Below are 25,197 nucleotides of genomic sequence, written 5' to 3' on the forward strand. Positions count from 1 at the left end.
AAGAGAAAGCAAAGTAAAGGAAATAAGTGAATGTCAGAAATAACAAATGAAATAAAGGGAAGAGAGACAAATTCAAAATGGAAGAGCAGGGAACTGGATGGAGTGGTGAGAACAGGATCCTTAACTGTGCACACATTCCCATGGTGGGTCCAGGGAGTTGGTGGATGTTGATAAATTTGGAGATGTGACAAGGCTAGGGAGCAGAAATCATCTTGGCAGGCTCTGGGATCCTTCTTGGATCCTTCTTCAAGCTTTCTTCTCTTGGGAATGTGGACTATGAGCTTGTTGAGGGCCAGCAGAGGCTGATGAATCAATGCCCTGAATTAGCAAGGGACTTATATGGACAGAGCGTAAATGCAGGCATGACTTCAGCCAGAGGCTCTGCAACTTTTTGCAGTTGTGGTGTTGGGACAGGTAGGCCTATTGTGTCTCTCAGACCATTTCTTATACTTTTAAAGCATTTGCTGCATTTTTCTCTAGCTATTGAGTGATTCAAGTCATTTGGTAGTGAAGTTTATTTGTGTGGATTTGCATCCCATATGCTTCCTGATTTGGGATGTAAATTGATTTCTCTCACACAACTGCCTTTTTAGTGATTAGCGTAATGAATTTGGATTAAAACTTTGTAGAGGGTGCACTTAGACTACTGTGCAATAAAAATGTGATGATTATTTAGTTTGAAAGCAGTAATGTGTGGCAGGACAGCTGGGGTTCTCTTTCTTTAACAGAAAATGCCATTTTCTGCTCTTCTTGGATTATTATTAGGAAAAAGGAGGGGTGTAAAAAGCTGAATGATAAAACTTCATTTTGTAATCTAAAAGCTTTTTTAAATTAGAGGCAAAGTCCAGGATAGTTGGCTGCAGAGAGTAGGAACAGCTGAACATTAATAACTGTGAACAAGGCTGTAGCAACAGCCATTGGATTACTCGTATTTTGTCACTGTGCCTGTTGCAAAGCCAAGACAGCTGTGCCTCACCTGCACTCTGTCCACCCTTACTCCATTACTGTGTCTAAAAAGCCCAAGCACCTGAGCACCTTCAAAATGCTTCAGTTATATTAGTAAAACCACTGCTCTGTTCAAACATGTTTTCTCTTGGGGAAATGAAGTCTTTTTCTCATTCCCCTGTTCTTCTTTGCAGTTGCATTGTAGGATAGAGGGTGGCAGGGGTCGATAAATCTAACAATGAGAAGTGTAGGTAGAAAAGGAAGGTTTTTCTTTCTGAAGATGCTGTTTAGTATTTCAGTAAGAATCTTACAAAAAATCTGAAGTGGTCTCTGATAGGTAAAATGTTAATCATACAATCAAAAAATGGTAAGGTTTGGAAGGGACCTAAAGATCATCTAGTTCCAACCTCCCCTGTCATGGCAGGGATGCCTTCCACTAGATCGGGTTATTCAAGACCTTACCCACCTGGCTTTGAACACTTCCAGGCTTGGGGCATCCACAATCTACCTGGACAGTGTGTTTCCAGTGCCTTACCACCCTTGCAGTAAAGAATTGCTTCCTAATAATGCACCAGTATTATTTTTCTTGTGCTTGCTTTAAAAGAACAGTGTAGACATGATTGTCTTTTGATAGGTTTGTTGGTCTTGGGGGTATTTTAGAAGCTGGGCTTTTTGGGGACTTTCTGGGAGTATAAATCAGGTTTAAGAGTTAGTACTTCCTTGCTGTTCTTTAGACAGGTGAATTTTCCTTATCTGTATCCGTAAGTAATATGAAAGCAGCAGATTAGAAGCATGGTGCTACTGAATGTATGTTCTTTGTCTTGCAAATGTTAAACTGTGCATCTGAGTATGAAGGTGGACAGCCAGGTGAAGAAAATTAATTTGAAAAGAGAACTTGTTTTGAAACAAGTGTTGCTTATTAAGACTTGCAAACTCACTCACTGTATTCCTAACAGCTGCCAAGGTTTTTCCAGCTCTGCTCTGATAATGTGTGGGGAGTTAGGAAAGCCTGTGCTGAGTGCTTCATGGCAGTTTCTTGTGCAACATCGCAGGAAGTCCGGAGGACAAAGTTGTCGACCCTTTTTATTAATTTGATTAGTGATCCTTCACGATGGGTAAGAATTGCTTTTTATTTTTTGAATAGCTGTCATATTTGAAGGATTTTACTGCAATACTCTATGCAGAACTTCTCATGGGTGTGGGTAATCTAACCTATTCCATGCACCTCAAGCAAAATTGTTCTTAAACTGGTTAGTTCGTTGATGGGTGTAGAGAGTCCCTCACATTTTTACAGCAGCATGTAAGAAAAACTCTGTCAGTGAAGTAGCTTTTTTCAGCTACAGAATTGCCCGTGATTAACATTGCTGAGAATCATTAACAAAACTGGAAAATTAATTATGATATACTTGTTCTTCTTCAGGTTCCCTACCACCATGTTGTTTTTTGAGGGAGGGCGTGGTGGAGTTTGTGGTTGGTTTGGAGGTTGATTGGTTTTGGGGTTTGTGGGTGTTTTGGATGTTGATGGTGGGGAGTTTCTTATTAATTAAATTTTTATTGTTTCTTAGGTGATGGGTTTTTGTTTGTGGGTTTTTTTAGGGGGGGTTGGGATTTTTTTTGTTGTTGGGGGGATAGGTTGGTTTTTTGTTTGTTTGGGAGTTTTTTATTATTTGCCATCTTGAAGATTTACTCTTAAACCTTAAGTTTGTTATTAAGCAGACAACTTCCAAGAGCAAAGGATCATCTGCATGGAAGCATGAGCTCATGGATCTTAGAAAGTCATGGAAGCTGTAGCCCAGCAGAATTAATCAAATCGATCAAATTAATCAAATAACAAAAATTGAGATAGAGAATTGTTGAGAAGAGGAGAATAGAGTTGGAGAAAGGAGGAGCAAATGCATAGCATAGCCAAATAGAAAAGGCAAAGAAACATAATGCGTATCAGTCAAGTTTCTGAAAGTGAAATGTCTGTTTACTGTACATGATGTTTTTTTCCTTTCAAGTTGTTAAAATTCTGAGCTGAGCTCTCAAATTTGCCTGCTTCTATTATCTAAACAGATTGTTCCTCCTGTGGCTGTGGGGAATAAGCCTGTCAGTTTGGTAACCTGTGATTTAACTGGTTTCACCATGCTTTTTCATTTTTTTAACTTGGCACTCTGTAGACATCTGACTGATTCTTTCCAGACAAGAGCCTCTGCTCTTGATTTTCTTAGTAGGCTTATGACCCTTTCAATTCCTAGTAGCAGGCATTTTATGTTTTCTAGGACAGCAAGATTTATCTATAATTTTATCTATCTATCTATCTATCTATCTATCTATCTATCTATCTATCTATTTACATATATAATTTTGTTTTTTCACTTTGGGCCCTTTCCCTAGGTTCGCCAAGCAGCTTTTCAGTCTCTGGGGCCTTTCATATCAACTTTTGCTAATCCATCCAGCAGTGGCCAGTACTTTAAGGAAGAAGATGGTAAAAACCCAGAAGGTTGTGATTCTGCACAGGAGAGCAGGTAAATTTGCTAAATCTACAAATTGCTTTTGCCTCCTTGTTCATCTTCTCCATGAAGTGTTAGAAAAGCTAACTTTCCTGGATAAATTGAATATTTGGTAAATGGAAAGATCTGGATCTTCTCATCTTCATAGACCAGAATTAGGATATCTGTGGTGGGATGACTGACTTGATAAACAAGGGAGAGCAGTGTGTACCTGGGTTTTTTTATGGCATGGTCTCCTGTAAGATCCTTGTGGAGAAGCTGCTGAAGTTGGGTTGGATGAGGAGATAGTGAGGTGGGCTGAGGAATGCGTGGCTGGGCCCAGGGGCACTGGTCAGCAGCACATAGTTGAAGGTCACTGACTGTGTGTCGAGATGGGTCAGCACTGGTTGGGTCCAGTCCTGTTTAACATCCTCTTTAGTGATCTGAATGGTGGAGCAGGGTGTAGCCTCAGCAGATCTGATGATGGCAGACTGGCAGGAGTGGCTGCTTCACCCATAGGACCCTGCTGCCATCCAGAGGGAGACCTGGAGAGGCACACTGGAGAGGGTGCAGGGAAGGGCCACAGAGTGACAGATTGTGGCATCTCTTCTGTGGGGAGAGTCTGAGAGAGCTGGGACTTCAGCCTGGAGAAGAGAGGGCTCACTGAGGGGTCTTACCAATGTTTGTAAACACCTGAGGGGAGAGTGAAAAGAGAATGAAGCTGGACTCTTTTCAGTGATGCTCAGTAACATGACCAGAGTCAATGGCCACAACCCCAAACACAGGAGGTCCCCTCTGAACATCAAAATCCACTTTTTTTTTTTACTATGAGGATGACTAAGCATTGGCAAAGGTTATCCATGAAGGCTGTGGAGTATCCATCCTCTGAAGTACTCAAAACCTGTCTGGACAAGTCTTGGGCAAGTGGTTCTGATCATCCCTACTTGAACAAGGAGGTTGGCCCAGGTGGCTTCTAGAGGTCCCTTCCAACCTTGACCCTTCTGTGATTCTATGACTTCTGTTTTTTTATGGTGTAAATAAATTTGCTTTGACAAATAACAAATTGATAGCATGTGTGGGAATTTTCAAGAGCATAACAAGTCTTTTTTGGTTTTTTAATGTCCATTTTCTTTGGCATTCAGCAGTGAGCAAGTCAGGACCACAGAAGATGGCACAACAGATGAAGAGCACAACAGGACAGAGGATCTGTCTTCACATTGCGATGATAGTGATGATTTTGCAACAAAACTTGAAAATGTCATAGAAGATCAAAATACAGTGTCAAATAACTCCAAGAGGGAAAGTGATTTCCAGACTGAATCATCCTTCCATTGCACTTTGTCTTCAGAATCTTGTGGGGAAATGGCAGATGAGAACGAGCAAAGTTCTCATTGCTGTACAACAGCTGTGCAGGAGGCTGGGCTGAATTCACAGGAAACCTCTCTTTCAGAGCAGGAATTATACAACTCTTTCCATTTTTGGAGGACTCCACTTCCTGAAATAGATATTGACTTTGAGCTTCAGCAGACTTCTGATATAAAACTCGATAGAGAAATTCAGGAACTCACTATGCCAGTGTCTCCAAGCATTCCTATGGCAACAAGGAAAGAATTAGAAGAAATGATAGAAAATTTGGAACCCCATATAGACGATCCAGATGTTAAAGGTATGGTAAAGATACTGAAGCATTTTTAATGTTTGGAGATATGTATATGTTGCTTCAGCAGTTTGTGCTTTAACCTCTTAGTTGTTTTAAAAGTCAGAAGTACTGTTTTCTCCTCATCCTCAAAGAGATTGAGGAAAATTGATAGTCAACTGAAAGGGAATTTGCATTTGTGTAAAGATGTTTAAAAGGAGTATAATTCCTTTTATAAACTGAATGCATGTGCAGTTAGCAGTATAAAGTTCTGACTGCCTGTTTTGACATTATAATCAAATGGATGGTTCAAAGGCATAAGCTGTTGATAAGCAAGTTTATTCCTAATTAGCATACATGCAAAATAAGGCAGATTAAGAGGGTTTTATTTTTTTAATTATCAGTGTGAATTATGGTTTTCTTTTTACTCATTATCCGTTTGATTTTGGATGAACTAGTCTCCATTTTTTTCTGCAAGGGCTTTGTTATCATAGTCACATGTTTACAGCTTTAATGCGACAAGTTTGTCAGATCAGGCTGATAATTGATCCAAGCTGAGTTCTTGAAGTGAACACACATTCTCCATTTTAAAAGCTCTTGAAGAATGGAGAAGGATTTCATAAGTGTGACAAGGTGGTGGAGCAGCACTTCAGGGACACCTCGTCAGCTAAAAGGACTTGGCTCTTCTACACGCACTTACTGGAAATAGGTTTTTCTTGGTATTCATATGCTGAATAAATTCTAAGACACATTGGGCTTGAGTGTCACAGTCTGAAAGTCTGGAGGTACCACTAAGGAGGAAGCCTGTTATTTTGGAATCTCTAGGGGGGAAGCATGCCTCTATACCAGGAAAAGTAGGAAGAGAAGAAGGGGCAAGTTGGGGGGAAATATTTTAGAATAAACTGATTCTGCTTTCAACTTAATTTTATTGTTAGTAGGTTGATATGCTAATAACTTTTCTGAAATCCATTTTGTACTTTTATCTAATCATTTGTGAAGTCAGCAGATAAAGCTTTGTTTTAGGAGTGCTTTGGGCACTAAGGAAAGAGGTAAGAAAAAAATTTCACCCTTGCTAATGACTTCAGTTTTCATATAACCCATCTCTGAAGCCAACTGCAGAAGCTTGCACTGCTGTTCAGGTTTACTTTGTAAAGCTGTTCTGTCTGTAGTTAGAGAACATACCTTAATGCATAAATTACAGTGGTTTATGTAAGCATGTAGTTGTACATCCAGAATTGTCCTGTGTTACGAGTTTGTTTATCATGTGTGTTCATGTCTTGTTTCAGAGCAGGTTTCTGGAATTCTTTTTGTTTGTTTGTTGGTTACTTGACTGGGTGTCAGGAGATTTTCTGTGGAGTTGTTGACCAACATTTGTGCATTTAAGTAGAAGAAAACTGTTCCTAGGTTGTCAGCACCATGGATTCCCCCACTCTGACTTGGTCAAGGCTGTGTAGTGAAGCCCCATAAAACATTCCTCTTTAATCTTCTACTCTTTTTCCTCTTGCCTGTGCTCTTGTTATTCAGTCTAAATGCTCAAGAAGCTGGAATTTAACAACATGCCTGTTTCGATTTAGTAAAATTGCAATTTTAATTTTACACAAAATGCAAGTAGTATTAATTTTGCATGCTTGTCTCAAACACTGTGGCAAACATAGAAGTGGTAGATATCCAGACTTTAGTCTGAGTAGCTGACTCAATACGCATGTTTTGAATCTTAGGCTTCCTAAATTGTGACAAAAGGTAGGCTTGTTCTGGGGGTAATCCAGAAGATCAGAGCCCTGTCTCTTTGCTCATGCCAATATAATCTAAAACTGATGTTGCAAACTGATGGTATTAATATTCAGTCAAAAGCTTATCTTTAATCTGTTTTGATGGAAATTTTATGAAACTACCTAATTTCACAGATAATTTTGTTTCCAGTATACATGGCTTACAAATGGATGCCAAACAGCCCTGGTCCCAAATGGTCCATAGGGCCTTACCCTGCCTGCACTTCCCTTCTCTGCAAAGCTGGCCATTGTGTTTTTGAGTCTTGTACTGTGAGTAGGCTTTGCTTTGACAGCAATGACTGAGCAAGCTAGGAGGGTTTTTTTCCTCTCTTTATTTCTTTTTAAATCCCTGTGATCTTTTTCTTGCACTTATTTTCTTCATTGGCTTGCTGTCACCTAAGTCCTGGACTCCTGCTTCCATGCTGTGCTCCTGTCTTTATTGCTGCATTCCCAGCCAAAGGATGGGAGTGGAAGATGCTGTGTTCTCTGTGGTGGGTAAGTGGAGGCCTGCCATACTGGAGAGCTTCCATGGGTACACATCTTCTGGCTTCTATAGCACATTGGCCAAGGATCCTGAAGGCGTGACAAGATGAAGTGATGAAGTGTGGTTTGGGAATGAGACTGCAGTGTATGATGTTTTGCATGTGTCAGTAGGATAAAGTTGTTCAGATGACCTTGACTGTGGCTGTACCTTGCCTCTCTATGCTTGACTGTGCAAATTCAGCAGCCTTCTTTTGATGTGGGGTTTTGGTTATTTCTTTTTTCTTCTTTTTTCTTTTTTCTTCTTTTTTTTTTCTTCTTTTTTTTTTTTTTTTTTTTCTTTTTTTTTTTTTTTTTTTTTTTTTTTTTTTTTTTTTTTTTTTTTTTGCATTTTAGAAATTTATGAAAAGAAGAAAATTAATTCCTGTTGTGTGGAATCATAATGGCACAGGGTTTTTGCAGTTTCTTAAGATCACACTGAATTTTTATTTTTTGACTCTGCAGGATATCTAGTGATGGTAATAGGGTGCTGTTCTTCACTGGTCAATCAGAGGAGGTTGATGATTTCTATTTTGCTAGTTGGTTTCAGAGCCTGTCCCTGACAGCTGAGGCAGATGTGGAGATTTGGTGCTGAAGTTCAGCCAGCAGTTATTCTTTCTGAGTCAGAAAAATGTGGTTTTGTTGGGGTTTTCTTAGTGTTTTTTTTTGTTGTTGTTCCTTCTCCCATCACCCTCTGCTTTGCACTGGATGTTCATCCCTAGCAGCTACTATATGTATTCCCCCTCCTATTTCCTTTTTTATTTTCATTTCTCTTCCTTTCTGGGTTTGACATTCCTCTGCTTCACATGTCTCACTTCACCCTTGTGTGTTGTGTGACTTGCTTCTCCCCTCACCGTCTTGCATCATTATAGCAGAAATATTGAGAAAGAATAACTCAGTTTTTATCTGAGGAGTACCTGAGTGTACCATGCCAATGGGGAGAGTCAAAGGAAAGGCATCACCAGGTCGTGCAGCCCAGAGTATGGCATGTTCAGTGCATATCCCCATCTTCCAGATGTCTTGGATGCCAAACACTAAGGGGTTGCTGTTTACATACACACTGGTCGTGCTTGTGTGGTTTGGGTTTGGTGTTTTGTGTTGGGGGTTTTTTTTGGGTAGGGGGGGTGGGTAGTATTGGTTTGTTTGGGGTTTTCTCAGTGCACCTCAATAGAGCGGTTTCTGTTTCAAGCCTTAGAACTTTGCTTCAAGGTGTGGAGACTGATGAGATCTGCAGCAAAACCAGGTTTTTAACGGTAGTCAGTAACCATTATAGAATAGTTTTTTCCCTAATCTTGTTCTCAAAAAAGGATAAACTGCTTCACCTGTATCTCACTCTTTACCTTGGGGTTTTCCTTCCAGAACTAGCTTATTGCCAAAATGATAAATCTGAGCAATAGGTGGTTGAGCATTCAGCAAATGACATAAAGAGAGCCTGTCTTCTCACAGGCAAGCTGCTGGCTAGCAGAGCTACACAGGCTGTGCAAAGTTAAGCACTGCTATTGTAATCCCTCTTGAGAGGACCTTTCCAATCCACTGGCCAGACACCTGGAAGGTCTCAGGCTGGGAGATGGGAACCTGCACGTTCCTGTGAAGTATGCCGGCTTTTTAAAAATCATCACAGGGAGTTTTTTCAGGTCACATTTTTCCAGTTCCCTGAGGTTGCTGCTGTCTTCACTTCCTTCAGAGATTGCTTTTCTTTCCTCAGATGTTTTTATTTCTTTATTTTTCTTTCCACAGACATTTTCTTCAACTGCCTTTATCTTATGATCTGTGTAAGAAAGGGCTAAATCGTGTAATGTCAGCTTTCCTTAATATTATTTGGGGGAATAGAGGAAGCCTGATTTGCAGGCTGCTGAGGCTAACTGTGGCCTAAGTCCTTTGCCAAAAGGAGACCTAATATGGACAAACCAGCCCAAATGTGGGGTCAATTGATCCCATTCCCTTATAAGAACAGTAAGTTAGGTTCCTAGCGCTGCCTGCAATAAAAGTCTAAAACATGTTGTTAATGGAACAGGTGAGGAGTAAGTGCAGAAGAAACTGTTCTTATGTTTCAGTTACTTCCTCTGTGTACCCATTACAGCCCATAGCTTTTGCCTCTGAGTAAGAAGTAAGGGTAAGGAAGGCAGATCCTTTAGAAAAAAGAAAGAAAGGAAAAAGAAGAAAAAGAATAAATGAAACATCAATGTCTTCTAGTGAAACATCAGGAGAAACAGAAAACAACAGTAAGGTTTATTGAAAGGACAGAAATTCCTGAAAACAAGGAAATTCAGTAAGACCAGATAAAATATGATTTAGAATTTACAGATTGGATTGTACCAGTTATTTTAGGATGCAGGTACAGTAGCCAAGACTAAATACTTTTTTGTTTAAAAATACATCTCCCCTGAAGCAAAAGTTGAAGAGTTAATTCATGTTCTAAGATCCAGTGAACATTGACTTTATCTGAGCAATACAGTTCCCTGACTTGTGTGCTTTATGCAAAGCTGACCTTTACACTCCAAGTTTTACTGATGGTAGTTGTGAAAGCTGGTTAGCCAGAGATTCCCTTCTTGAAACATTTCTCTGTCATTCACAAAAGGAGAAGCCTTATCCTTTGCTTGAATTTGAAATGATTTTCTGCAAACCATTGCCTGTCTCATGTCAGTAGGGAATCTCTTTATGAGAGATAAGGAGCCGCAGCGATCCTTGGCTCTTCTTTTAGCAAGGACCTTAAGATGTTTATGGACTTCAGGACATTCACCTTTCAGTGAATGGCAGCACTGAAGTCACAGATAAGCACTGAAAGAAGGCACTTGCCAGTCAATGACATCCTTGGGAGTTTAGCTTCTCCTGTCCTTCACCCTCACATCTTGAGATTGTAGAATTGACAAGAAGCTGAGGAAATGCACATTTTTGTCATATTTCTTCTAGGTCAGGCAGAGGAAGTCAGGACAGGTGTTGTCTCCATCCCGTTAAAGCCCCTAAGCAAGGGCAGTCCAGGTATGCAGGCCGACAGTGGGGCATGGGTGGGGAATATGTCTTGGAAAATTCCCAATACCTGCTGTAGATACTTTTGTTGTTAGAAGTAATCTTTGTTAGCTCTGTGTGGATTTTTCAGAAAATACATAAACAGTATTGAAGCAGTATGTGTTTACCTAGTCGGGGTAAGCTTTCTTCACTTTTCAGTGAAGGTGAGAGGAATGCACGTTTTTCATGAAGTTGTCCTTCATGAAAGGCATCTTCAAGAAAAATGTCTCAATGTGCAGCAGAATATAATTATTTTCCATTTTCTTGTTTGATTTCTCTAAAATAGTTTGGAAATAAGCCAGGCATTTCTTGCCCTAGCATAGCCACTTATTTTGCCTGGTATTGGGGGTGATTTATTTAACATTGAAGTTTTGGAAAAATTTATTAACCTTGATCTTTTTTATTCTCATGGTCTTAAAGTACACAAGTTTATTGTCAGTGAAGTAATACTTGAAGAGTAAGGTTGTGTCAGTCTTATTAATATTCGAAACAGTAAATTTCCTTATTTTTATATATTTATATGTAAATTATAATATATATATTTAAACTATACTTTTCACATGTTTTATAGTGGAAGTATTAGTGTTTTGTTGGTTATACTTTAAGTTTTTAACAGTTTGTTGTTCCTGTTTCATGTTGAGGGATACACTAATACAGCAATAATATCTTTGGGTTATTTTTTCAGAAATTGAACAGAGTTAGAGAGTTAGCATTGCGTATTTCAAAAAATTGTCTTTATTCCTGCTTATCTGAACCCACAGTGTGTTTTCCAGTTTTTGCTAGATTTTGCTAAGGCTTCTAATCTCAGATTTTGCTGAGTTAACAGTTTTTGTTTCTTGTAACAGCTGTATATGTGTATATCTGTTTCTTCTATCTACAAATGAGTCCAACTTTCTTTATTTAGTACTTGTTAACAACCATACTGAAAATGCTGGAGGGAGTAATTCAGAATTCTGTAGTTTAGTATGGCAATGCAGGATTAAAAAGAAGCATATGGGTTGTCATGTAATTTCACAGTGAACATTTAAGAAACCTTGGAAGACAAAATCTATGAGGAACAGATCTTCCGGATGACTGGATAAATTTAATAAGTGAGGAGATAATTCCTCCCTGCGTTCTTGGAAAGAAGAGGAGGAGGAGAATGGCAGGGTAGATTAATCTGCACTGAATTCTGTGTCACTTGCAACTGAGATTGCCCCTGGTATCTGATCTCAGGTCAGGCTATAGCCAAGGAGCATTGCTCAACAAAGCTTTTTCTAATTGGCAGTAAACAGAGGGATGGAAAGCAGAGTAGCCTCAGAACTGCTGGATCTTTTCCAAAAGAGTAGATAGCAGAATATGAAGTGCTAATGCCTTTTTTAGATGAATAAGAGAATATCACACAGTGCAACCTTCTTATTTGTTTGGAGGATCCAAGAAGGCTGAAGTATTGGGTCTGGCATCTTTCTATATGGATCTTGCTTTAGAGTTGCTATTAAAATGTAAGAATTTAATGAGCATATGTGGAGGGAGAAACAACCTCTCAGAACTGAAATCCTTTGTATATTACGAAACCTGTTCTCAATCTTTGTTTGAATTACTTCGTCCCTCTGTCTCTTAGTCCCACTGCCCACAAATGACCCAGTCTGTGAGTTAATATTCGTGGAATATTCTGCCCCAAAAAAACTATTTGCATCATTAATATTTACTAAAATTGTTAAAGAACTGATGCTGCCACAACAGCAGTCTCCTTATTCGTCTTGAGTTATGGGGTTTGTTTGTTTATTTCAGCTTTAGGGACAAATTTCACTGGACTATGGTTTGGTTGAGTACCCTAGAAAAGGAATAGTCTTAATCTAGCACTTAATTTGTCCCTAGTTTGGGATTTAACAATATGATATTAAGTTGGTGTACCTCTCCTCTAGTTCCTCCACCATCTTTCAGTTCTGTCTAAAAGTTGAATTTGTGGACTTGCTAAAAGTTTTATTACAGTTTAGTCTCTCATGTGTTTCTCTTTCGTGTACTGCAGCACAAGTGGAGGTGTTGTCTGCTGCACTCAGAGCATCCAGTTTGCATCCTCAAGACGAGACAATGGCCAGTGTTGGCAAGGGAACAGATTCACAGACTGAACTAACCATCAATGACCAACAAAGTTTTAAACCTATACTGGGTGATATTGTGCCTTTAATTGGTGACACTGTCGAGGTAAGAGAGTTTTGTACTTTATTTTTTCCCACTAGGATTTTCAGGGCTCCAGTAACAGAGCTGTAATTTGCATTCACGGGATGATTGCAGCCAAATGCTTTCTACTTTTGGCTGGTGTGGCATTCCCTTTCATTGGATGCTATTGAAATGCTAGCTACTAAAATAAAATTGCTTGTGTTGGGTGCTTTTGTTTTTGCCAATTCTGTGCTTGTCCATGTAAATTCTTTAAACTGTTTCTGTTAAAATCTCTGTTGCAGAATATCTGTTAAAATCTCTGTGACTGTTGCATTTGCAGATGTTTTAATGCTACCACATTTTATTAATGTGAAAGTGCCTTGCTTAAAATAGATTCCCTACTGATAATGAGTGAATCTTCTTCTCCAGTGCCCTTCCCTGAACCTGTAGAACGAGATGCTTTGTTCTCATTCTTTGCTCCCTGTGAATTGGTTCATTATGGTTTACTGGTCTGCATCAGAGAAGTGCAGGACCTGCAACTGAGATGTTGTGTGGACTGCTGAAATATTCTAGCAGTCAGTAACATCTTGAAGTTTTTTGCATTTACGTCTTAAGATCTTCTCCCTGTTTCCTACCTGACTGTAGTTCTGGCATTTGATACTCTTTTCTGTTCTTTTCTGTGTCAGGCCAAACCCACTACATTTACTGCATATAATGCAACAAGCTCAGGTGGTATTAAATGCTGTTGTGTTGCAGATAGCAATGGTTCCAAAATAGGCTCCATAAAACAAGAGCAAGTGATTTGTTGAATCCTTCTACTGAAATTGTGTTTTCCAGATGAAATTTTGACAAGCATCTTTGAAATGTCTAGTAGTTAATACCAGTTCAGTATAAAATATTTTCATTCCTCTTGAATTAGAGCAGTATTTCTTGATGGCATTTAATTAACTTTTTCTCTAAGCTGTTGGACTACCATCTAGACCAAAAACATACAAGGAGTTCAGGAATGTGACATTTACATGGTTACTGCTGCTGATACACAATCATAATTTAACTCTACAAATGTGATTTGTTTTAAAAACACCAGCCTGCCTCCAATTCCTTTATGTCAGGCTCAAAATGCTTTTTTTATTCTAGGATCTCTTCTTTCTAATGCTTACCTGAAATTACAGCGTACATTTATCCTCCATTCTTAAGAATTTTGGGGGGTGGTGAGGGTGGTGTTTGTGCAGAGAGACCTGTCCTGTGCTTTATGTTTTTGTATGCAGAGTATAGTGCTGACAAAAATTTAAGAACCAGTCGCATCGCTGGTATATGTTGATTTTGCATGTTTCAGTTTTATGCTTTAAGAGGATGCTCCTAATCTGTCAGTTTCTTGTTTGCTACTGGCACTGAATCAAGTCCTCATTTTACAAGTGAGCAGATATTATAGAGGTGACCTAGAATTCTGGGAATCAAGCTGTGATCTGTTGAGCAAGTAGACTGTTGCCCCTAGCAGTGAAGAGACCTCTGATTTTCACAGGTGGTTGTTGGGGTTTTTTAGTTTGGTCGGGGTTTTGTTGTGGTGGTGATTTTTTTCTTCTTGTCTTTTCTTGAGTTTTTTTAAGTCTCAGTATAGCAATGTGTCAGTAGGGCACTGGACACTTGAGAGAAGTGAAGCTGTCGAGCATTTTATATTTGAGTGCAGCCTGCACAGTTCTGCACGTACGCCAGTAAGCAAAACCACGGTCTGCTTGTCCTTTGGCAGCTGTACTGGTTCGTGAAGGAGTTAATGCTGCATGTTAAAGAGAGATTCTCTATTCAAATGAAAATAAATGATGTAATGGAGTGGACCAGTAAGATTTCTGGGACATGATGAAGCTTGTTTGTTGAGGGCAGCTGTTTATTTTTTCTCAGGAGGCACTGTTTTTATTTTTTTTAGGTTTTGTGTTCTTTATAAGGTTTGCTAAGGGGATGTGTATTGGAATCTGTTTTTATTTGGAGGTAGAGGAAGAAAGGAAACTGGGCTGAAACCTTCTCACTCCTGTCTGGCACAAGTACCTATTTCTAGGTACTTGGTACTTGTGCCCAGTTTCTAATAAGAATAGGATGGATGCCAGGAGGAGATGGACCCCTGACACTGGCCTCTTCTTTGTTTGGGCCAGCTGCTCCCTCAGGAAGCACCAGCACTGCCTGTCCTGGTGTGCAACCCTTGACACAGAGCAGAGATTTTGGAGCACAATCCCAGAGCTCTTGTTATGCAGCCAGGGGAGGCTTAGCCTTAGAGATCTGCAAGGCCATGGCAAAGATTTTGCATTTGGTACACAAGAAGCTTTCAGGCTAAACCCTGCTGAATTTTCATGTCCTGGCTCTCTGCAATGCACACAAGTTTGGTATGTGCATGGAAAAAGATGGAACTTCTTTTTCAGTGGTGAAGATACTGCATAACCTAAATACTGACTGATGGCTGTTGTTCTTCTCTACTGAAGCTCTTCCTCTCTGGAATGCATATCTAACTTTGAAAGTGGCTGAATAAAAACGTTCCCATCTGTTGACACCCTCCATTATATTCAGTTGTTTGACTGGTTCAATCCATAAAGTATGATTTTTTAAGCTTAAGCTTTTGGAACTGAGCAGGGAATGTGAGATGGAGTCCTGTCACTTTTATTGTAACAGAATGGATGACCGACCTCTGGTCCCATGCAAACTGGCAACTCATGGAAAGTACTGTGGCTAGGGTGTACTGGCTGCCTCATAATTCCATGATTTGCAAGACATCAAAGCTGGTGACTGGCAATGCTGAAAATAATCTCATTTTCAGGGGGAAAAACCCCTAGATAAACAAAAGGCTAAAAAAGAGTGAAGGAGGAATTGACTGTCAAACTAAAAATCCTGCAGAAGCAGTTTCCAGAGCCTCCAGAGGTTTTATAGTTGTAGCTGTGTGCTGCTGGACACATTTAGTTACGGAGTTGCTTGCAAATCTGTTTTTTCCTTGAGTCTTCAACACCTTCTTGCTGCTGCTTCCTAAGCCTGACAGGTGACATGGACTGCTGTGCCAGAGATATGCAATTGCCTCACAGCTCTGCCTGTTCTTTATCACCTGTAATTATACCTCGGCAGCTAAAATTGCAGCCCAGTGCTTAGATGAAAGTAGCTTGTGGAGAAGGAAAAAGCAACTGTCTGAAGTCGAACCAAGGAAGACAGATTGTATCCTGGAGGCATTTTTTGGAAGAAGTTTATAGTTTGCTGGAAAATTCTCGTTGTCAAAATGATCTGAGCAGCTGGTGGAAGTAGGCATGTTCTTGTTGCTTGTGTTGACCCTAGGAGCTCACCCTGCAGCATTTGTGAATAGATAGATACCTTGGCTCAAATCTAGCAAAAATGCCTTTGTCCTGTCCCAGCACACAGCAGCCTGATGAACTTTCCAGATATTCATTGCATTCTGCTTGGAATTCATGGTTTGTTACACGAAGCCTATTGTATTTGGGGAGCTGCACTTGTAAGGAAAGTGTCGGTGCTGCATCCCTCCAGCAGCGCAGCTCATTGCAGCCCATCACACCTCTGCCACTCCTCAAGGCCCAGATGTGTAGCCAAGGTGCTAAAATGATTGCTGAAAATGATTTTAATTGGACTGCTGAGAGAAGTTACAACTCTTGTCAGCAGCTGTGGCCAAGTAGGACTCAGTTTTATAAGGTGAAGCTTATCCAGAGAAGGTTATAGAATAATCACCTCCAGGAAGGGTGCAACAGCATGAGTCTCATCAGGTTCTGCTCTTCAGTGTGAGGGTGGCTTTGTTTTGACCATTTTCTAGCACAAATCCAAAGCAGCAAATCCATCAAAATCAGCTACAGGTGTTTTCTTACTTTCCATTCAGGGTAGAAGCAATGGGACCCATAGGTTACCTATATTTTCCTTAATGCAGTCTCAAAAGTACTCCTCTCCTGTGATTTTCATTCCATAAGAACCAAAATGGAGCTGAGTAAGAGGAGCTTCTGTTTGAAATTGAAAGCAGATTTATCTTGCAGACTTTTTGGTTTTGGGCTGCAGCAAAATTGTATTCGATATTAAAACATATATTCCTTTAATCTAAGAAATAGACTCTGAGGCGAGCACAGCACTTCTTGATGTTAGTATTTCTTTTGTGTTTAATCTCAGGGTTTCTTTTATGTGACCTTTTATTTTCTTTTTTTCACAGAGTATGGATTCTACACTTCACTATATTCATAATGATTCAGATTTGAGTACCAACAGTAGTTTCAGCCCTGAAGAAGAAAGAAAATCCAAAGTGCAGGTAAATGACAGTGACTTCTGGTTTTCTTATATGTAGCAAATAAGTGAAATTTTTAAAAATATATATGGGTATTTCCTTTATCCCCTTTTTCATTCAGTCATTTCTGACATGATCTAGTTTCTATTAAATACCTCTTAATTAAGTAGTTTTAAAATAGTCCTTGTTTCCAGAGTCAATGGCTTCATTTAGCAGTTGCTTCTGTTACATTTATGCATGAGAGATGAGAATATTATTTTGACATGAGATAACAGTTGTCACAGATCTTCAGGCTCTGTTTCATTTGGTTTAGTTTTCACTGGGAACCATGCTGTAGTGGGACTTAGGTTATTGAGGGAACAGGATGGTTTTTTTATTACATGTTTTGAGAGGAACCACCCCCACCCCTTGACAGCTTTTTTCAGAACAGTTTTGAAAGTGTTTCATTAAGCTGGAACTGCCTCTGGTGTTTTTTCCAAAAGGAATCAAGGGTTTGTAGTTCCCTAGTCTGGTATTGCATTGCCACTGTGCATCAGTGTGACTCCTTGAGCGGGAACCTCTGTCCCTCACTTGTTCTTGTCAGTGGAGCTGTTCAGCAGCTGTGTTAGGCAAATGCTCCTGTGCACCCCTTCATAGAGTCAATCCCTAACACAGCTGAAGCAAAGGCAGTAGTAACGAGGTTTTCACAGAATTTTGGGTCAGATGCTTTGATTCTTCAGTGGACAGAAGGATAGTTCTTCACCAGAGATCTCTTTGTCTCTGGAGAAGCCTCTTTCTCCCTGTTGACTGTTCAGGGAGTTTGGAAGCAGTATTGAACACACTGTAGTCTGCTCCCTCCATTTCCCTGCCTCCCCAAGGCATTTTAATTTAGTTTTCTTCTCTCCACCTTTTCAAGATTTTGAGAGAATTCAGAAAGGTTTTTTTGAGCAAGTCACATCATTTGCTGTTTTACCTGTCTTTATGGATGACTTAAAATGGCCAATTTGCACAACATGTCAGCCTGAGTGTTTGCAAAGGGTAGAATGCAACTTTCCATTTCCTAGGCTCCCTAAGGAGACTTGTCCACTTGCTCCTCTCTTGAGTTGTTTATTTTCAAATAGCCCCCGGTCATGTTATTGTTCCTTTGGAACCTTTTGGTGGAACTTAACAGATACAAAACTGTTGTGTGTCGCAATAGGACATGAAATTAATGACACGCAGAAGCTGAAACATCTAAGGTAAAAAGAGCATAGTTTATTTCTGACTCCAATATTTATAGACTTTCAAAAGTGACCATGGATTGGAGGATGAAATTGCCACCTCTCCAGTCACACTGGGCAAACCAACAGTCCATCAAATTTCTCTTCCTCTAGAAAGGAATGCAAAACAATCATTACTTACATGAAAAGTGTGTGAGAAACTCCATTACAAAAATGTAAACGTCAAAAGGCTTAGAAGAACAGGGTTGTGCTCTTATTAAGACACTGTAATTAAATAATATTCTATAATTGTGGGGAAAAAAGTGGGGGAAAAAAGAGTGCCCTGGAATGGTAGTGAGCCTTATGAGGAGTAAGTGAAAATGGTGTGGATTCTGTGCCTTTCTCCTGCTGCAGGATGTTGTACCTCAAGCCTTGCTGGATCAGTATCTCTCCATGACTGATCCGTCCCGCGCACAAACAGTGGACACCGAGATTGCCAAGCACTGCGCCTACAGCCTGCCCGGCGTGGCACTGACCCTGGGCAGGCAGAACTGGCACTGCTTGAAGGACACCTACGAGACTCTGGCATCTGACATGCAGGTGAGCTCAAGCAGTGAACAGTCTGAAATTCTGAGATGTGACAAAGACTAATTGCAACCTGTGTAGTGGTTTCTCTTGTTCACTGGATGTTGGGCTGCTGTGCTTTTTACACGGAGCTTCCCATTCCATGGTGTTATTCTACAAGGAATGATGGTGCAGTGGTTGTTTCAGAGGAAGCAGGGGTGTGTGGTGCTCAGTCAGTAAAGAAATGGGCAGGTTAGAGTGGGAGATGGATCTCCAGTAGGAAAATGAGGACAGGTTTCCGATTTCCTGTGCATGCTTGAGATCTTATGGCAGTGTCTGGGAGCCTCCTAGGTTTGAGGATTTGGGCCGTGCTGCTGTGTGAGCAGACGTGCCCCTGCAGGCATGTCTGGAGCTCAGTGAGTCAGCCTCACACCAGGCCTTGGTGCCACATCCAGTTAGTCATACAGGAATAACATCGCTATCACCATGCAGCAGCACTGCTGCTTTAAAAACAAATCCTGGAAATAGCAGCATTTTCCTTGTTGTCAGGTGGTAAGGAGGGTGGCTTTCTGCATTTTGTGGTTTACAGTTGTTTCCCAGACCTCCTTTGTTTCCTTTTTTGGAGATGCCCTTTTTATTTTTTAAAATATTCTCAGACTTCTTCACCTCTCTTGAACTTGCTGCTTGCTCTGTGAGAGCAGCAGTTCTCAGTGATACATTGTGAGTAATTTTATACATGGCTATTGCTCATGTTTTCCAGGCTGCTTTACAGCCATTAAAAACAACCAGCTAATAATTTAAAACACAAATAAAAAGAAATTGCCCTATGTGCAGAAGTGTCCAGAACTTATCACCAGTCTAATCTGAATTATGATTGGATCACCAAACCATGGCAAAAGAACAGTGCCCATGCTAATTGGAAAGTGCTGGCTAAAGAATAGATGCTATTTTATTTTTAAAAGAATTACTCAAATTAAACAACATGCCCTCACTTTAGGGTATCTGAAAGCTCCACTGGTCCTTGGGCTGCTGGGCGCCAAGTGTGGAAGAAACTTTACCTATTATGGAAGCTAAAATATCCCAGCTGAAATATTGTGGGATATATGTCTTACTCATTTTAATTTTAAAAGCAGAATGAGACAATAGTAGCATGAAACTAATTTATGCTGAAGAATTTAAAGCAAAAAGTAATGTGTGCTAGAGCACTGATGTCAGGAATACTATTTTGCTTCCTGGCACCTGGAAAATTAAAATATTTTTATGACTTATATTTGAATAGTTCTTTGATATTGAGGTGGAAGAAATGATACCTTGTCATTTGTCTTCTCTTCCTTTTTTTTTTCGTTTTAAATTTCCAGTGTAATTTTCAGTTGTTACATGAGACACTGTAAAGATATTTGTAAGTAGTGGAATTTGCTGGGAGTCCAGCTTGGATACTGACCCTCAGGTTTGCCTGGAGCACTTTGGATCAATAACATTGATTTGTTTGTGTTGCAGTGGAAGGTTCGGCGGACACTGGCATTTTCCATACATGAGCTTGCTGTCATCCTTGGAGATCAGCTTACAGCTGGAGATTTAGTTCCTGTCTTCAATGGCTTTTTGAAGGACCTAGATGAAGTGAGGATAGGTGTGCTTAAGCACTTGCATGACTTCCTGAAGGTATGTCTGTGTTCCTACCCATGTAACTCTGTGGGAATCTCTGCAGATATCTGTTGAATACTGGGATAAATGTTTCAAGAGATGTGTTGCTGCTACTTGATTTTCTCTGAAGAGCTTTGTTCATGTTTATTCAGTATATGATTTTTTTTTTTGGCTCTAATCTGCCTACATGACTGACTTGTCAAATTTCTGTAGAGGTTTCTTTGTAACTGCCTCATTTCTGGAGCTGAGAGACACAAATCCTAAAACTGTCTTTACTATTCACGCCTCCTTTCTTAGAGTAAAAGAAGAGACTCATCACGTTTTCTTTTCTGTAGTGCCCCATGTGATTTTAGTCTTAAGCATTACACAGTTTAGCCCAGGAAAGTTCTTGCTCTGTCTGCTGATTGTAGCCTGTAGCTCTTTATATAAGTTTCTATTTACTGTTTCAGCTTCTTCATGTTGACAAAAGACGAGAGTATCTTTATCAGCTTCAGGAATTCCTGGTGACTGATAATAGCAGGAACTGGCGTTTCCGTGCTGAGCTGGCTGAGTATGTGGTTTTTAGAATGATTATTTTTGTTGTTGTGGATATTTAAAGATGTGAAAATCATATTATAGATGTTTTGCAGTGTTATTCCTAATTTCATTTTTGATTAGTAGATGGTCCTTCTCCTCCTCCACGTCCCCCTTGCTTAAAAATTCCCAGTAGTTGTATTGTCAGCTTGACATTTGGAAGTGACCCACAGTCCAGATGATGATGGCAACTGAAAAATAGATTCTGCTTCCCAGTAACTTCATTATGGCCACATTGCATATTTGATAAGTGTTGTCATATAAATGATGGTACCCAGTTAAGCTGCCTTTTTTCTTACTGTGATATACTCTCTTTGGTTGTTCTTCCATCTTGTAGGCAGCTGATTTTGCTCCTAGACCTGTACAGTGCCAGGGACATCTATGACTACCTGCGGCCTATTGCTTTCAGCCTCTGTGCAGACAAAGTGTCCTCTGTCCGCTGGATTTCCTACAAGCTGGTAAAGCAATCTGAATAAATTTAGGGGTCAGACTTCTGAGTGTTGGTGGTCAGGAGGTAATTTTTTATTCACTTTTTTTCCCCTTCTCATTTCTTCAAGGTTAGTGAAATGGTGAAGAAGCTGTACATGGCTTCAACGCCAACCTTCGTGATAGACCTCATGAATGAACTTGTTGAAAAGTTCTGTAGATGCCCCAAATGGTCTGGTCGGCAGACTTTTGTCTTTATTTGCCAGGTGAAATGTCTTTTCATTTATATTCTGGGGGTTTGGGGAAGTTGGGTTGTTTGTTTGCTTTTTGTTTTTGTTTGAGTGGTGGTGGTGATCAGAATTAAGGGGACTAGAACTCTCCAGCTGTCCATTGGCATTATACTGGTGAATATTTGAGAGCATTGTTTCCAAGGGAGTAGTTTCATGGCTGTTTTTTTCTCTGTTTCTCCATAGATGAGCTTGACTGCATCTTTAGCTCAGCATATAAGCACCAGGTCATCAAATCTGATATTGAATATAGAGCACAAGTGTAGCAAAATAATCTCTGAATTGGGAAGCTACTTTGTTGCTCAGCATGAAGTGAGATTGGTATAATAAATCTTTAGAAATCAATGAGTAGGTGCTGCCTGTACCTCTTCAATCAGCTTGTGCAGCTTGGTCAAAACTAATGCATTCTCAGCAAAACCAACAGGAGTTTAAACTAGCTGGGATCCCAAGGAAATGGTCAAATTTGGAGGCTGTAGCAGAGGTGCAGACTGGGAGCCACTGTGGCTGCTGCCCAGGTGGACAGTTCTTTAAAGTGTTTGGAGAAATGTGAGCTTTGAGCTTATTTAGAGAATTGTTATTGCTATTAACCATTTTTGCCTCAGTATAGTATGTAGTTTAAACAAAGACTACATTAACTGTGAGAAGGATTATAAAGGTCTGTTTTCTCTCCTGTTTTCAAGTGATACAGTGATTAAAAAAAAATAAAAGGGAAAAAAGGGATTTCCAGGTTTCTGATTATGTGTTGAGATTTCATCCTCCCTGTGCTGAAATGTAATGAAATTGCCTCTGTGTTCCTGCCAGACTATCAGTGAAGATGACTGCCTGCCCATGGACCAGTTTGCTGTGCATCTGTTGCCACACTTACTACACTTGGCATCTGACAAGGTTCCAAATGTTCGAGTCCTGCTCGCAAAAACATTGAAGCAAACCCTTTTAGAGAAAGGTTAGTGGCAGGAGGAGTTGCAATGGGCTGACTGCATAGGGGTTTTTTGTCCCTCAGTTTTCCTAAATATAGCTGGGAAAGAAGAAACAACATCAGATGTGGGATGCTGTTGCTTTCACTGTGTCTTTAGTGTGAGATGTTACGTCGGCTGACATGGAGCTATGACCCTGTTATGGTGTCCAGCCTCCTGTTGTGTAGTGCTGAGGAAATGAGTTCTTGCTCATATGCCAGCCTATTCCTTTGGTGTCATTTTCCATGAATGAGCTACTTGGTAGAGGTGTCATCAGAAAGCACAAGTGAGCAACTAGCATCTGTGAAGCTGTTGAACAGTGCCCTTTATTTAGTTAAAAAAATAAAGGTTTATGTTCTGTGCAATAAGAATAAGAAAGAAAAATATACACAAATATAAACGACCATTTGCTTTCTCACTGGGAGAAGAGATGGCTGTTGTTTGGTCTTTATATTTTATGATAATAGTGGGAAGAAAGCTTCTCTGGATTCTCCTCAGGGAAATAAGACATGCAACTCTCAAATCGCAGAGTGTGCTCAGGAAAGCATCTCCAGTGCATTGCAGGTGCCAGAAGAGTCAGCAGTGCTCAGAGCCCAAAGCACTCTAAAGGAAAGCAGCATTAGATGTATTTGCCTATTCTCTAAGACAGCAGAGTGTCCATACTTGGAATACTTCATCCATTTCTGGTCACTTCCAGTCTCAGCACCATACACTGGCTTGAGGACTGCTGAGCTGTTGGGAGCTGCCTTGTGCATGCTGACTGAGGAAGCATATGGAGGCAGCTGAGATGCATCAGCTGATGGGCAGATTTATCTTCTGTTAACTGTGCCAAGGATGTCACTGTTCTTCCTGCTGTCATGTGGCATTAGTGTTTTTTGTGTCCCCCACATGGATAGTGCACCTCCCTTCTGCATTGCCACTACTTAAACTTATGGCAGGTTGTCTCTGCCTCAGAGGTGCTCTGTGTATGATTAGGGAGGGTGGATAGGTTGGGAAAGGCAGATTTAAAAAATCAATTCAGGAGTTTTTAAACCTCAGATCTCAGCTGATCTTCCTGTGAGCCATTTGTAGTTACATTGCTTTTATGCACCTTGTGTTCTGTAGTTCATTGAACGTTGGAACTTCTTCCACTCTTATTTCATGTTATCTTAGGCCTATCATTGGATAATTACTTGGCAGGGCTGGCAGGGAAATGGAGTGGCATGGCCATGGCTTGATGGTATCTTTCCTCTGTCACAAATACAAGCACTCTCATCTGGAGTTGCTTCCAGGCTTTTCCTTCCTCTTTGGCCATGGAGTTTGTCACCCTTTTATACTGAAGGGCTGTACTTGAGCAACATCATTAGAGCAACTGTACTCTGAAACATTAAATGATTTTTTAAGGTGAATTCATAGATATATTTGGAAGTGTCTTGTGTGCCTGCTCAGTATTCCAGTTGGACTGTAAGAGTGCACTGTCCTCTGAAATTGTGTATTTTCTCACAGGGTACACCAAGGCTGGCATTGAAGTATCTGCTGTCCTTTCCTCCCATAAGTTTTGTGCATTTTCTCTTACAGAGTATTTCCTGAATTCTGCCAACTCTCACCAAGAAGCTGTGGAACAAACAATTATGGCTCTTCAAATGGATGGTGACAGTGATGTCAAGTATTTTGCAAGCATCCACCCTGCCAGTACCAAAATTGCGGATGATGCCATGAGCACTGCTTCATCAACTTACTAAGTTCCCAATGTTGCTATAATTAAAAAAAAAAATTAAACCAACTATCCTCAAATGCTTCTAAAATGGTTGATTTAGAGCAACCTCTTTGGAAGAAGGGATTTCTTGCCAGATTTAACAGGTGGATGTTATCTAAATGTGATAACCAGGGATTTTAAGTCAAGGCAAAGTAAGCATACCTGTGTCAGCTTGACTTTAGAAAAACACTGCTCAGAGGATTATTTTTGCCACCGAAGCCTTAAATCTTCTGTCTTCCTGAACAAATGAAACTTGAATTGGCAGATCATTTTCATTGTAGAAAGGATGTGATGATTTCCAGAGACCTGCATTGTTTCTCCTGAGGAGTTAACTTAGCAAGTATTTTCTGTAGCAGCTGATGGGCGGGATGGCCAGAGAGGCGAGTTTGTACAGGGACTGAGACCTCCAGTATTAGACCTAAAGTTTTTATCAGTCAAGGACTTGATTTGTGTGCAGCTGGGCACACCCTTAAGTGGGAATGGCTTTGATGTTTGTAAATGGGAAAAGTAGAAATTTGGATTTCTCTTAAGGGCTCAGTGCTAACACTAAACTAGAATCTGATTTTAATCCTTAAATGCAGCATATTGCTGTATCCATTAGCAGAAAACTTTGCTGAGTACCTGTGTCCTAATTATTTTCATGCTGGTCATGACCTAAAGGAAATTTATTAGCACATGTACTTTAAGTCAGGTATTTTTAACTTGATCATGATCAGCTCTGAAGGTGCAACTTTTTTCTTCATATACTGTACATATCTGTGAGCCTCCTTGGAGTGCTGCAGTCTAATCTTGTTGTTTAAAAGCTGTTGTGATACAAGTTGTTCTCTACTTGTCCAAATAAAATTTATTAATAAGATGGAAAGAAATCTTGTGACCTTTTTAAGACATTAAAAAAAAAAGTTTGAAATTTAAGTGGACTTTTTCTTTCAGTTTTCTACACTTTGGTGGCTATTTCAGGGGCAAGGGGTTTGCTTAATGATCATGAAGAATTCTGCATTTTGAGATGGAATATGCTACAGCACATATGTACTTTGACCATGTTGTTGAGGTTTTGCTGTATTCTTCCATGTGTCCCTTTCGCTTGGGAACCTGTTGCCTCCAGCCTCAAA

The 25,197-nt window shown here is 40.1% G+C and overlaps 1 protein-coding gene across 4 annotated transcripts in view; it reads left to right on the top strand.

Annotated features, from left to right (window-relative positions):
• Nucleotides 1–25,000, top strand: part of PPP4R1 (protein phosphatase 4 regulatory subunit 1) — a 48,706-nt gene extending 23,706 nt beyond the window's left edge. For 3 of the 4 annotated variants that reach the window (XM_031058854.1, XM_031058856.1, XM_031058857.1), the window contains 13 exons: nt 1,902–2,060; nt 3,322–3,452; nt 4,559–5,082; nt 10,251–10,319; nt 12,355–12,530; nt 16,660–16,755; nt 18,324–18,509; nt 19,971–20,132; nt 20,564–20,664; nt 21,025–21,145; nt 21,245–21,379; nt 22,202–22,343; nt 23,911–25,000. In XM_031058854.1, coding sequence (XP_030914714.1) covers nt 1,902–2,060; nt 3,322–3,452; nt 4,559–5,082; nt 10,251–10,319; nt 12,355–12,530; nt 16,660–16,755; nt 18,324–18,509; nt 19,971–20,132; nt 20,564–20,664; nt 21,025–21,145; nt 21,245–21,379; nt 22,202–22,343; nt 23,911–24,074 — 2,166 coding nt within the window. In that variant the 3' untranslated portion in view covers nt 24,075–25,000. The remainder of the gene's footprint in view (nt 1–1,901; nt 2,061–3,321; nt 3,453–4,558; nt 5,083–10,250; nt 10,320–12,354; nt 12,531–16,659; nt 16,756–18,323; nt 18,510–19,970; nt 20,133–20,563; nt 20,665–21,024; nt 21,146–21,244; nt 21,380–22,201; nt 22,344–23,910) is intronic. The other variant, XM_031058855.1, reaches the window with a different exon arrangement.
• Nucleotides 25,001–25,197: the final 197 nt, after the last annotated feature.

Source organism: Geospiza fortis, unplaced genomic scaffold, assembly GCF_000277835.1.
Source record: "Geospiza fortis unplaced genomic scaffold, GeoFor_1.0 scaffold100, whole genome shotgun sequence".
Taxonomy (NCBI): Eukaryota; Metazoa; Chordata; class Aves; order Passeriformes; family Thraupidae; genus Geospiza; species Geospiza fortis.